Source organism: Dipodomys spectabilis, unplaced genomic scaffold (assembly GCF_019054845.1).
Source record: "Dipodomys spectabilis isolate Male_0828 unplaced genomic scaffold, ASM1905484v1 ptg000511l, whole genome shotgun sequence".
Classification (NCBI taxonomy): domain Eukaryota; kingdom Metazoa; phylum Chordata; class Mammalia; order Rodentia; family Heteromyidae; genus Dipodomys; species Dipodomys spectabilis.
Window position 1 is genome coordinate 366586 of NW_024871188.1, and position 12078 is coordinate 378663.

At 58.0% G+C, this 12078-nt stretch overlaps 1 protein-coding gene across 3 annotated transcripts in view; it reads left to right on the forward strand.

The window, feature by feature from the left end:
• The window catches only part of Dpp9 (dipeptidyl peptidase 9), a 33518-nt gene that overhangs the window by 11157 nt on the left and 10283 nt on the right, over positions 1 to 12078 (forward strand). For all 3 annotated transcript variants that reach the window (XM_042669912.1, XM_042669911.1, XM_042669913.1), the window contains exons 3-12: positions 786 to 898; positions 2349 to 2522; positions 2672 to 2840; positions 3199 to 3312; positions 3722 to 3850; positions 6248 to 6309; positions 7672 to 7772; positions 10500 to 10677; positions 10788 to 10950; positions 11803 to 11882. In XM_042669912.1, the coding sequence (XP_042525846.1) occupies positions 786 to 898; positions 2349 to 2522; positions 2672 to 2840; positions 3199 to 3312; positions 3722 to 3850; positions 6248 to 6309; positions 7672 to 7772; positions 10500 to 10677; positions 10788 to 10950; positions 11803 to 11882 (1283 nt within the window). The remainder of the gene's footprint in view (positions 1 to 785; positions 899 to 2348; positions 2523 to 2671; positions 2841 to 3198; positions 3313 to 3721; positions 3851 to 6247; positions 6310 to 7671; positions 7773 to 10499; positions 10678 to 10787; positions 10951 to 11802; positions 11883 to 12078) is intronic.

Sequence of the window (12078 nt, forward strand, 5' to 3'; positions counted from 1 at the left end):
CAGTTAACCACCAAAAAACCCAGAAGTGGAGATGTGGCTCAAGGGGTAGAGTGCTAGCCTTGAGTGAAAAAGCTAAGGGGCAGTGTCCAGGCCTGGAGTTCAAGCCCTAGGACTGCACCTAAACAAACAAAATCTCAGGAAAAAGCCAGGTGCTGGTGGCCCCCACCTGTAATCCTAGCTACTCAAGAGGCTGAGATCTGAGGATCAGGTTTCAAAGCCAGCCTGACCCTTATCTCCAATTAACCACCAGAAAACTGGAAGTGGTGCTGTGGCTCAGTGCCAGGTAAATGGCGAAAACGTCTTGTACGCTAGTCAGTCAGCACAAAGTCCTCACTTGGCAGGTACTGGCACCTTATCAGAAGGGTTAGGTCAAATCAGTGGTGGTCACTGAGGTGTGATGGCTGCCCCCAAGGCATGCTGGGAGATGTGTGGGGACACCTGTCACTCACGTGCTTCTGACGTGGAGCAGATGCAGTGCACACCCTGCACACAGGATACCACCCGGCTGGTTCTGGCAGGAGGCCGGTGGACGGCCAGTGGCCTTGGGGAGACTGTGACAGGGACACATCCCCACTCCTCTCCACAGGCCTTCCCTCCCTCCCTCCCTACATCCCACACCAGCAGAACCCCTGCCATGTATGGGGGGGGGGGGACATGGAGCAGAGCCTGCCCGCGGGAGCTGCGCCTGGCCTCAACCTGCAAGCCAAGGGGCCTGGGGCTGCCACTTAGGACCACTTCCTGGTGCTGGCCAGGGTCCCCATCCTGGGTTTGTTCTCTTTCCCCAGGTATGCCTTATGGCAGCCGGGAGAACTCGCTTCTCTACTCTGAGATCCCCAAGAAGGTCCGCAAAGAGGCCCTGCTGCTGCTGTCCTGGAAGCAGATGCTGGACCACTTCCAGGTGAGCCACACCTGGGAGCCCAGCGGGCCAGGTGGGGACCAAGACTGCCCCCACACACCGAGAAGAGCCCTTATCCCAGCCTCTCCACTTTCTAACTGCATGAAGGGCCAGGAACCGGCTAGGAGGAAGGAGGTCCTTCCAGGAGTCTGGCTAATGATTAACACCCCTCCACGACAGGCCCTGGGGTACCTCTTGGAGGGCCTAGAGGCGACTGCCTTTGGCACTGGTGTGTTGACTTCTTGTTTACTGCAAAAATATAGGAAGTCAGGGCTGGGAATGTAGCTTAGTGGTAGAGTGCTTGTCTAGCACGCATGAAGACCTGGCTTCCATTCCTCAGTGCCACATACACAGGAAACGCTGGAAGTAGAGCTCTGACTCAAGTGGTAGGGGGCTAGCCTTGAGCAAAAGAAGCTCAGAGACAGCGCCCAAATCCTGAGTTCAAGCCCCAGGACTAGGGGAAAAAATAAAAAAAGCCCTGGGTTCATCCCAGTGCTGGAAGAGAAAAAAACAACAGAAAAATGGCCAGGAGGTAGCTGGTGGTAGTGTGCTTGAGTCTCCACCAGATCCAGCCCCCAAAGTGACCTAGCTGAGGTTGTGACGCTTTCTGTGCAGTCAGGATAATCTTGCCACTGGCTCTGCCCTGTCATTTAGCTTGTTTTATCAGACTGGAGATGCACTGAGCCATGCTCCAGACTTAAAAAACTCACTGTTCCTGTTAACACATACCCTGAGATCTAGAGGATCACAGCTCCAGGCCAGCCCAGGCAGGCACCAGAGGCTCAGCTGCCAGCACTGGCTGGGTGTGGTGGCTCATCTCTGCCATTCCAGCTGTATGGGAGGCTGAGATTGTACAGCCCTGGGCAGAAAAGCCCATGAGGCTCCATTTCCATCGAAAAATCTGGGCACGGTAGTGTGTACTTGTCATCACAGCCATGATAGGAAGAAAATGAAAAAGAAGCTCACGGAAATAACCTATTTCACAAGTGTGAGGCCAAGTTTCAGTACCGACAAAGATATCTATCTATCTATAGTCTATCTATCTATAGTCTATCTATCTATCTATCTATCTATCTATCTATCTATCTATCTAGTCCAGGTGTGCCCGGTGGCATTAAGCCTTTGGGAGTCTTGAACTTGTACCCTCTCTATCTAGCTGTGGTTGGGCGGGGTGGGGTTAGAACAGGAAGGGGCCATGTTCGAGGTAGGAGGGTCAGCATGGAGGAGAGGCTTAGGAGTGGCCAGCCTGAGGCCCCCAGTTCAATCCCCAGTGCCAGAAGTGAGGAGTAGGGGCATAGCTCTGTGTGGGTGCTGGGCAGCCCCTCTGGCCACAGGTTCGAGACTTGGCCCACAGAAAGTTCTCCCAGGCATGCCTCAGGGGCAGCCCCGGCTGTGGGGAGCAGGGGGTTCCACAGGCTACTGTCGCCAGCACGGCCTGTCCCTGTGTCCCCAGGCCACGCCGCACCACGGGGTGTATTCAAGGGAGGAGGAGCTGCTCCGAGAGCGGAAGCGCCTGGGCGTGTTTGGCATCACCTCCTACGACTTCCACAGCGCCAGCGGCCTCTTCCTCTTCCAGGCCAGCAACAGCCTCTTCCACTGCCGTGATGGGGGCAAGAATGGCTTCATGGTGCGGCCTGGGAGCCCCGGGGTGGGGAGGGGGGCAGCACGGGCGGCAGCCCCTGGACAAGGATGGCTTTTGGGTTTCCGGGGGGCCATAGGGTGAGCAAGGGTGGGTGCAGGGATGGTGACTACCCCTGAATGGGCCTCTGTCCCCAGGTGTCCCCCATGAAGCCACTGGAGATCAAGACCCAGTGCTCAGGGCCCCGGATGGACCCCAAAATCTGCCCTGCCGACCCCGCCTTCTTCTCCTTCATCAACAACAGCGACCTGTGGGTGGCCAACATTGAGACGGGAGAGGAGCGGCGCCTCACCTTCTGCCACCGGGGTGAGGCTGCCAGGGGCCCTAGAACTTTCCTGAGCAGAGTACCCCCAACGCAGAGGCCATCTCTGCCTGGGGTGCAGCTTACCCCAGTGTCTGGCCACCACCCCAGGCTGCCCTCTCAGCCTGCCCCTCCCCACCTTCTAGCCACCTGGCCAGCCCAACCTGCTCTGCCACTGGGACCCCTTCTAGACCTGGAGCCACACTTAGCTGTGCATCGGGGGCATGGTCCTGGCAAGGAGTGGGAGGCGCTGTGGCTCAGCACCGACCCAGGCCTAGGACCCGACAACCCCAACCCCCTAGGGAACTAGCTGCCCATGTCCCAGTGTCCAGCCAGGGAGCTAAGATGCTGCCCTCTCCCCAGGATCATCCAGTGTCCTGGATGACCCCAAGTCTGCTGGCGTGGCCACCTTCGTCATCCAGGAGGAGTTTGATCGCTTCACAGGGTGCTGGTGGTGCCCCACAGCCTCCTGGGAAGGTACGTACCCTGCCTACCCACCTGGCTCAGGGCCCTGCTGCCAGTCAGTCTCCGCACTGTCCCTGTTACCTGCAGTCCCCAGGGTCAGGACGAGTGACCATTGTGGCTTCCCCCACTGGCATGCCCTGCAGCCCGTGTCTGGAGTTGGCAGTGGCCGAGAGATAGGGTGAGCTGTGGCCCGCCTCCGCCGTGGGCTTGCTCCAACTGCAGCCCCAGACTACGGGGCACAGGGCTCCGACGTGTGGTGGGCTGCTGCCACCCGAGTCCTCTCAAGGCCTCACGTGCCGCTTACCCGTCGTGGACAGTCAGGCCCCATCTGGTTTGGCAGGCAGCACAGGTCCTGAACCACAGGCCCAGCCCTGCACATGTCTGAAAAGTGTGGCTGCCCAGCGTGTGCCCTTCCTTCCAGGCTCTGAAGGCCTGAAGACACTGCGCATCCTGTATGAGGAGGTGGACGAATCTGAGGTGGAGGTCATCCATGTCCCCTCGCCGGCCCTGGAAGAGAGGAAGACCGACTCCTACCGATACCCCAGGACAGGTGAGGCCTCCCCGGGTACGCACACATCAGCCACTCATGGCCAGAGGGGTTTGTCCAGAGCCTGCCTCCACCTGGCCTAGCCAGGCCTCATCATCACAGAGCTCAGAGCCCCACAGGCTCCCGTCTCAGCTGGTCACTGCTGCACCTACCCAGCCCTGCTGCCATAGACCACATCAATCACAGACAGAATGTATGGGCTGTGTGCCTGGGAATGGCATGGAAGCTCATTCCTGTACTCCCTGCACTCAGGAGGCTGAGGCAAGAGCGTCATTTGAGTCCAGGGTAACCTAGATAAGGCCTCATAGCCAGACTCGCCAAAAAAAAAAAAGAGGAGGAAGCCTTTTTTATTATTATTATTATTATTGCCAGTCCTGTGACTTGAACTCAGAGCCTGGGCACTGTCCCTATGCTTTTTTTCAAGGCTAGCACTCTATCACTTGAGTCATAGGGCCACCTCTGGCTTTTTCTGTGTATGTGGTGCTGAGGAACTGAACCCAGGGCTTCATGCATGCTAGGCAAGCACTCTACCACTAAGCCACCTTCCCAGCCAATCTAAAACCAGGAGGCAGGATACATGGATTCACCAACCCTGTCACTGCCAGACAGGACTGCAGGGCCCGTCATTCTGTGAGGTGCCTCATGCTGGTCCTCTACCTCCCTCCTCTTTCTTTCTGGCATCTTCCCTTCTTCTCACCGTTCAGAGTGTCTGTATGCGGAGTCAGCTCTGCCTGGGAGAGGAAGACCAGGCACCACTGGCAGATCAGCAATTCTCTCCAGTCATTTTAAAATGGCTCCTGAGCTGGGCATGGTGGCACACACCTGTAATCCCAGCACCTGAGAGGCAAGTTGTAGGCCAGCCACAGCGAGATCCTGTCTTGAACAACTAACTAAATGAAAAACTCCCCTGAGCCAAGCAAGCCCTGTGCTGGACTCAACCCCAGGCCCCACCTGCAGCCTGCCTGGTGGTGAGGAGCTGCTCTGCCACTCCACCCCTGACCGTGCCCACAGGGCCTTCCCAGGAGCACTGCCGGCCCCTTCCTCTGTGATAACCCACCTCTGCCCTGCCCTGCTTGGCAGATGGGCAAAAGGCTGACCTGCCCTGACTTCTAGAGTCTAGGCCAGGACGAGGTCTGCCAGCATTTCCCTCCACTGCTGTTCGAACCAAGCCCTTCCTCACAGAAGTCCCGCTGACTGTCCCCACCTGTGGCTGCTGCCTCCCCCTGTGCTGTGCAGGGTCTGCTGTTCCCCGCCCCCCTGCCACCAGCCCTTAGCTCCACCTCCGGCCCCGCCCTGTGCCAATCCTTAGCTCCACCTACAGCCCAGCCCCACCCCTCCAGCCTTTAGCTCCGCCTACGGCCCAGCCCCACCCCTCCAGCCCTTAGCTCCGCCTACAGCCCGCCTCTAGCCCTTAGCTCCGCCCACAGCCCCGCCCTGTGCCAATCCTTAGCTCCACCTACAGCCCAGCCCCACCCCTACAGCCCTTAGCTCCACCTACAGCCCATCCCCACCCCTCCAGCCCTTAGCTCCGCCTATAGCCCAGCCCTCCAGCCCTTAGCTCCGCCTACAGCCCACCTCTAGCCCCTAGCTCCGCCTACAGCCCACCTCTAGCCCTTAGCTCCACCTCCAGCCCCGCCCTGCATCCAGCCCCACCCTGCACCAGCACTTGGCTCTCCCTCCAGCCCCGCCCTGTGCCAGCACTTGGTTCCGCCTCCAGCCCTGCACCAGCCCTTAGCTCCGCCTCCAGCCCTGCACCAGCCCTTAGCTCCAGCCCCTCCCCCCCACCCTGCACCAGCACTTAGCTCTGCCTCTGGCCCTCCCTCATCAGTACCTAGTCCCATCTCCAGCCCTCCCACACGGGCACTTGGACCCGCCTCCAGCCCCGCCCTGTGCCGCTACTTAGCCCTGCCTCTAGCCTATCCCTGTGCCAGCCCTTAGCTCCGCCTCCAGTCCCACCCTGCACCAGCACTTAGCTCCGCCTCCAGCCTTACCCTGCGCCAGTACTTAGCTCCGCCTCCAGCCCTACCCTGTGCCAGCACTTAGCTCCGCCTCCAGTCCCACCCCACACCAGCACTTAGCTCCGCCTCCAGCCCTACCCTGTGCCAGCACTTAGCTCCGCCTCCAGTCCCACCCCGCACTAGCACATAGCTCCGCCTCCAGCCCTACCCTGCGCCAGTACTTAGTTCTGCCTCCAGTCCCACCCTGCACTCTGCAGTCAAGGAGACCAGTTCCTGTCAAAAGTACAGGCCCCCAAGTCAGTTCCTGCCCAAGGGGACTTGGTGGCATGCGAGGAAGGGAACTCACGGCAGGCAGACCTTTGTATCCCTCTCCCCCCACGGACCCACCACACCACCACGTGGGCCCGACAGCCAGGCATTCCAACTTGCTCTCCCATCACAGGCAGCAAGAATCCGAAGATCGCCTTGAAGCTGGCCGAGTTCCAGACAGACAATCAGGGCAAGGTAGGGGCGGCTGTCCCGCAGAAGCAGGGAGAGGGATGGGAACACATGCCCCCCCTCTGTCTTTTCTCTCTCAGTCTCCCTCCCTCTGTCCAGAGCCTCAGCTGGCCCTGGCCCTGTTTATGTCTGAACCTCTGGCTAGATGAACAAGCTTCCCGCCAGAGCTCCCTAAGCTGGGAGCAGTGAGAGCTGGGAACCCCCAGGCCCAGAGCTCAGAGCTTGAGGGGCTTGGGTGTGGAAGTTCCTGAGCTTGCAGGGCGGCTTCCTCACCCCAGCATCTTAGGCTCACTTCTGCCAGCCCAGCAGCTGTGGGGATGGGCAGTGTTCTGGATGCTTCTCTATTCCCCCCATTGGCATGGAGCTTGGGTTCCACACTCCTCCCAGGTACAGATGGCATAAAAGGCGCCATCATCCCCTAGCTACTACCATGACCTGGTCTCAACCTCAGGCCTGCACAAAGTGGGGCACTCAGAGAGAAGCTGAAATCTGACATGTCAGTGGCGTGGGGGATGTGGCGTTGGAGGCCTCCCTAGGGCAGATCCTGGGCAGGGGGACCGGGCAGAGGCTGCACATGCAGGCCTTCCCAAAACACCTCGTGTGTTCTATAGCAGACCTGAGATCTCATATGTGTCGAGTGTTCCTGCACATTCTGGAGCACATCTGAGGGCACACGTCCTTGCTATCATTGGGGGCATATTGCATCCTCATTGGCCAAACCTCTTTCACTGTCATCTGGAAGCTTCCAGCCTGTGGGAGGTGGATGTCCCCAGCCACTGTGCATGGCATACCCAATCCCCACCCCCCAGGCAGCTTCAGGCCGCCCTTGCCCCAGATCTGGACAGAGGTGATGAGCTGGGGGGGGGGGGGGGCTGGTGTCCATGTGAGGGGGAAGGAGGGATCCCTGCGTCCCTTTCTCCCCAACGGTCCTGTTCAGGCTGGAGAACCCAGGCAACCAGGAGTTGTGTCTGCCCAAGGCAGGTGGCTCCACCAGGACAGCCCTGAAGCCTTTTGTTTCCAGAGCAGCCCATGCTGCCATGGGCCTCCTGCCTTCCTTCTTGCCCCATTGGGGGGAAGGGGCAACCAAAGCCCACCAGGGCAGCTGTAGCAAAGTGCCATGGTCTGGCAGCTCGGGCAGCAAGCAAGTAAGAGGGCCGTGTTCCTGCTGCTGGCCATGGGTCTTCCACATGTCTTGCATTGGACAAGGCACATCCTACCTTGTGTGACATCGTCAGCGTAACTTGTGACATGTGTAGGTGCCGCATTTCCAAAGTAGATGGCATTCCAAGGTTCTGGGGTGGGGGTGCTGAGTTCCAGCTCACCAGGGCCCACCGCCCCCAGCCTGGTGACCTGCGTCTGTCTCTACAGATTGTCGCAGCCCAAGAGAAGGAGCTGGTGCAGCCCTTCAGCTCCCTCTTCCCTGCGGTGGAGTACATCGCCAGGGCTGGGTGGACACGTGACGGCAAGTAGTGAGTATTGCCCGCCGAGCAGGGACGGGGTGGCGTCCACTCATGGCTTCTGGGCCCAGCCCTGTCCTCAGGCCGCTCCTAGCCTCAGGGTGAGGGCACAAGAGCCTGATGGCTGCTGGCACCCCCACGCTGGAGCTTAGTTCTGCAGGGGTGATCCCACTCAGGCATCAGGCCGTGCTTACCTACTCTCCAGCCTTTGCCACAGACTCGTCTCCAGCACTGTTCTAAACCAGGGCCCAACCACGTCTAGTCACCAGCCACGCTCCGCTGCCCTCTGCCTTACCGCAGCCCATCAGCCAAAAGCACCCTAGTGATCGGGGCAAAAATCTAAAGACTTGGTAGTTTGGGGAAATTTTGTTTGTTTGTTTTGAGACAGTGTCTCCAATGGGGACCTTGTGATCCTTCCTCCCCCACATCCCAAATGCCCCTGTCCCCAATGCAGATTGTGTAACACTGCACACCAATAGGAAATCCACAACACAGTGTACAGAGCTGTCCAGCACACATGTGAGGACCTGCGGTCCTCTACCCATCTCCCCGGGCCACCTTTCCCCGTCCATCTGCATGTGACCTCCAGAGCTGAGGTGCTGCCTCTGCTGCCCTGCTTTGTTTTGTTTTATTTTGTTTTTCCGGTCGTGGGGCTTGAACTCTAGGCCTGGGTGCTGTCCCTCAGCTCTTCAGCTCAAGGAGAGCACTCTACCACCATAATGTTCCTCTTCCTTTCTCTGTCACTGTAGGTAGATGAACATTTATGAACATTTACACCCATGGTGCCACCTTGTCTCCTTGTAGATAAACCAAAACTTAAACACTGTCCACTAAAGCCATGTCTTAGTGGTTCATGCCTGCAATTCTAGCTGCTCAGGAGGCTGAGATCTAAAGATCATGGTTTGGAGCCAGCCTGGACAGGAAAGTCTATGGGACTTTTTTTTTTTTTTTTTTTGGTCAGTCCTGGGGTTTGAAACTCAGAACCTAGGCGCTGTCCCTGAACTCTTTCGCTCAAGGCTAGTGCTCTACCCATTGAGCCATACCACCACCTCCAGTTTTTGAGTAGTTAATTGGCGGTAACAGCCTCCCAGGGACTTTTCTGCCTGGGCCGGCTTTGAATCACAATTCCCAAATCTCAGCCTCCTGAGTAGCTAGGATTACAGATGTAAGCCACCAGCACCCAGTTTCCTGAGTCTCTTACCACCAACTAGCCACCAAAAAGCCAAAAGTGGAACTATGGCTTAAGTGGTAGAGCACCAGCTTTGAGCGAAAAAGCTAAAGGACATAGCTCAGGCCCTGAATTCAAGCCCCAGTACTGGTATTAGAGGCAAAAAAAAAGGAACAACAGCAGAGCCCCTGTCCATCCATTAAAGTGTAAGGTATATTAAGTAGGTAGGTTTCATTAGGTAGCTGATGAAGAGAACACCATGCATTACTCAGGCAGGAAAAGAAATTTATTTACCTAACTGCTGCTGTCCCCCTCTCCCCCCAATGCATGGTGGAGAGGCATGGCCAAAAAGGGAGGCCTCCCCCAGGCCAGGGACAGGAAGAGGTGTGGCCAGGTAGAGGGAAGGTGTGGCCATACTGGATCTGGGTGTGACCTCAGGGCCTGGGACCGCCTATAGTCAGATGGAAGGCCAGGGACGGCCTAGGATGTGATCTAGCAGGAGTGGGAGGTGACTACTTCCAGTTACCTAGGTAACAGATACTGTGCCAGTTACCTAGGTAACAGATACTGTGCCAGTTACCTAGGTAACAGATACTGGGTAGAAACTTAGCCAAGAGATAGGGGGAGGTGTCTGCACAAGGCCTGCATGGCCTGGGGCAGACCTTACATGAAGGGTAGGGGGCTTAGTGTTAGAGCTCCTGCCTAGCCAGTGGGATGTCCGAGTTCAAACCCTAGTAACCCCTCCCCACAGAACAATGCAAGCCAGACATTTGGGCAGTGATCTCAGCTCTGGGGAGGCTGAGGCTGGAGGAGCAGGCACTGAAGGTCAGCCTGGAATATATAATGAGATGTAGCTAAAAACAAACAACAAGGGGCTGGGAAGGTGGCTCAGTTGTAGAGCGCTTGCCTTGCACGCATGAGGCCCTGGGTTCGATTCCTCAGCACCACATAAGCAAAAAGAAAAAAGCCGGAAGTGGTAAGAGCGCTAGCCTTGAGCTGAACAGCTGAGGGACAGCACCTAGGCCCAGAGTTCAGGCCCCCACGACCGGACCCAAAAACAAACCAAAAATTGCCTACTTAAAGCAAATCATGAGCCGGGCGCTGGTGGCTCACACCTGTAATCCTAGCTACTCAGGAGGCTGAGATCTGAGGATCGTGGTTCAAAGCCAGCCCAGGCAAGAAAGACCGTGAGACTCCTATCTCCAATAAACCACCAGAAAACCGGAAGTGGCGCTGTAGCTCAAGTGGTAGAGCGCTCGCCTTGAGCTGAAGAGCTGAGGGACAGTGCCCAGGCCCAGAGTTCAAGCCCCACGACCGACAAAAACAAAAAAGCAAATCATGAAGTAAAGGATGGCGAGGGAGAAAGTTGGTGTGGCTAGACCTGGGGTTTGGGGCAGAGTTTGCAGAGCCCTGGGCTGACGGGCTTTCTTGGCCTCCTGGTTCTAAGAAGTTCGGGCCAGTCTGCATGGAGTCAGCGAGGAAGCGGGACTGGCTTGTAGCAGGGCCGCTCCATCGTCCAGTCACTGAGGCCTTGGGCTTGCCTTCCTTCCTTCCCCCCCCCACCCCCCCAGCGCCTGGGCCATGTTCCTGGACCGACCCCAGCAGCGGCTCCAGCTGGTGCTCCTGCCCCCAGCCCTGTTCATCCCAACCCCCGAGAGCGAGGCACAGCGGCTGGCCTTCGCCAGGGCCGTCCCAAAGGACGTCCAGCCCCACATGGTATACGAAGAGGTCACCAACGTCTGGATCAACGTGAGTGGACACAGAGCTGAGGGCTGCCCCTCCCCAGCGGGCCTTGCTTGGGGCAGGCCGGAGCCACGGAAGCCAGCCTCCTCTGATGCCGCCTCTCTCCCGTCCCGCAGGTGCACGACATCTTCTACCCCTTCCCGCAGGCGGACGGCCAGGAGGAATTCTGCTTCCTCCGTGCCAATGAGTGCAAGACCGGCTTCTGCCACCTGTACAAAGTGACTGTTCTCCTCAGGGCCAATGGCTACGACTGGACTGAGCCACTCAGCCCCCGGGAAGGTGAGCGGGAAGACAATCCCCATGGGGACCGTGGTAGTCCAGCCAGCCAGCAGCATGTGCCGAACCCCACAAGCTGTGCCGGGCCCTCCGCACCAGGGTTTGATAGGGGCACAGGCCACAACACTGAAAACCCAGCTGAGGACCCTGTGCTGGTGGCTCACTCCTGTAATCCCAGCTGCTCAGGAGGCCGAGATCTGAGGATTGTGGTTTGAAGCCAGTTTGAGCAGAAAAGTCTCATGCCTGTAATCCTAGCTACTAAGGAGGCTGAGATCTGAGGATTGGGATTCAAAGCCAGCCCGGGCAGGAAAGTCCATGAGATTCTGATCTCCAGTGAACCACCAGAAAACCGAAAGTGGTGCTGTGGCTCAAGTGGTAGAGCGCTCGCCTTGAGCTGAAGAGCTGAGGGACAGTGCCCAGGCCCAGAGTTCAAGACTGACAAAAAAAAGTGATATACAGAGGCCTTTGCAACTCGTAGCTCCAGTTAAGCACCAAAAAGCTGGACATGGAGCTGTGGCTCAAGTGGGAGAGCATCAGCCTTGAACAAAAAGGCTCAAGGACAGTCCTAAGTTCAAGTACTGGCAAAGAAAACCCATCAGCTGAGCCTTTGCGTGACTAGAGCCCGACCACGCCGAGTCCCAGTGAGGTCCTGACCCGAGCCCCCGGCTGCCGCCTGTCACCCGGGTGCACGCGTTTGTGACCCAGCCTCCGCAGGCTTCTCAGGCAACACAGGCGCCTGGCTCTCCTGCCCCTGCCACCCAGCCCCGGCATCCCCTCCTGTGCAAGTGGATTGTGGCCTCAGGGCCCTGGCATGGCTGCTGGGGTGCCTTCATCCTCTGCTTCCTTCCTTTGCAGATGAATTCAAATGTCCCATCAAGGAGGAGATTGCGCTGACCAGTGGCGAGTGGGAGGTCCTGGCCAGGCACGGCTCCAAGGTACCTGTGAGCCCCATGCTGCCTCTCCCCCCCCCCCCCAGCACCCAGGGTGGGCAGGGACTCTACCTGCCCAAGATGAGAGGTGGGGGTGCAGGTCAGAAAGGGGATCGCCAGTCACCCGTCCCCACCCTGCTTCCCTCAGTTAACTGTCCTGGCCTCAGTTTCCCAGTCTGTACATCAGGATAAGGAATAGTCA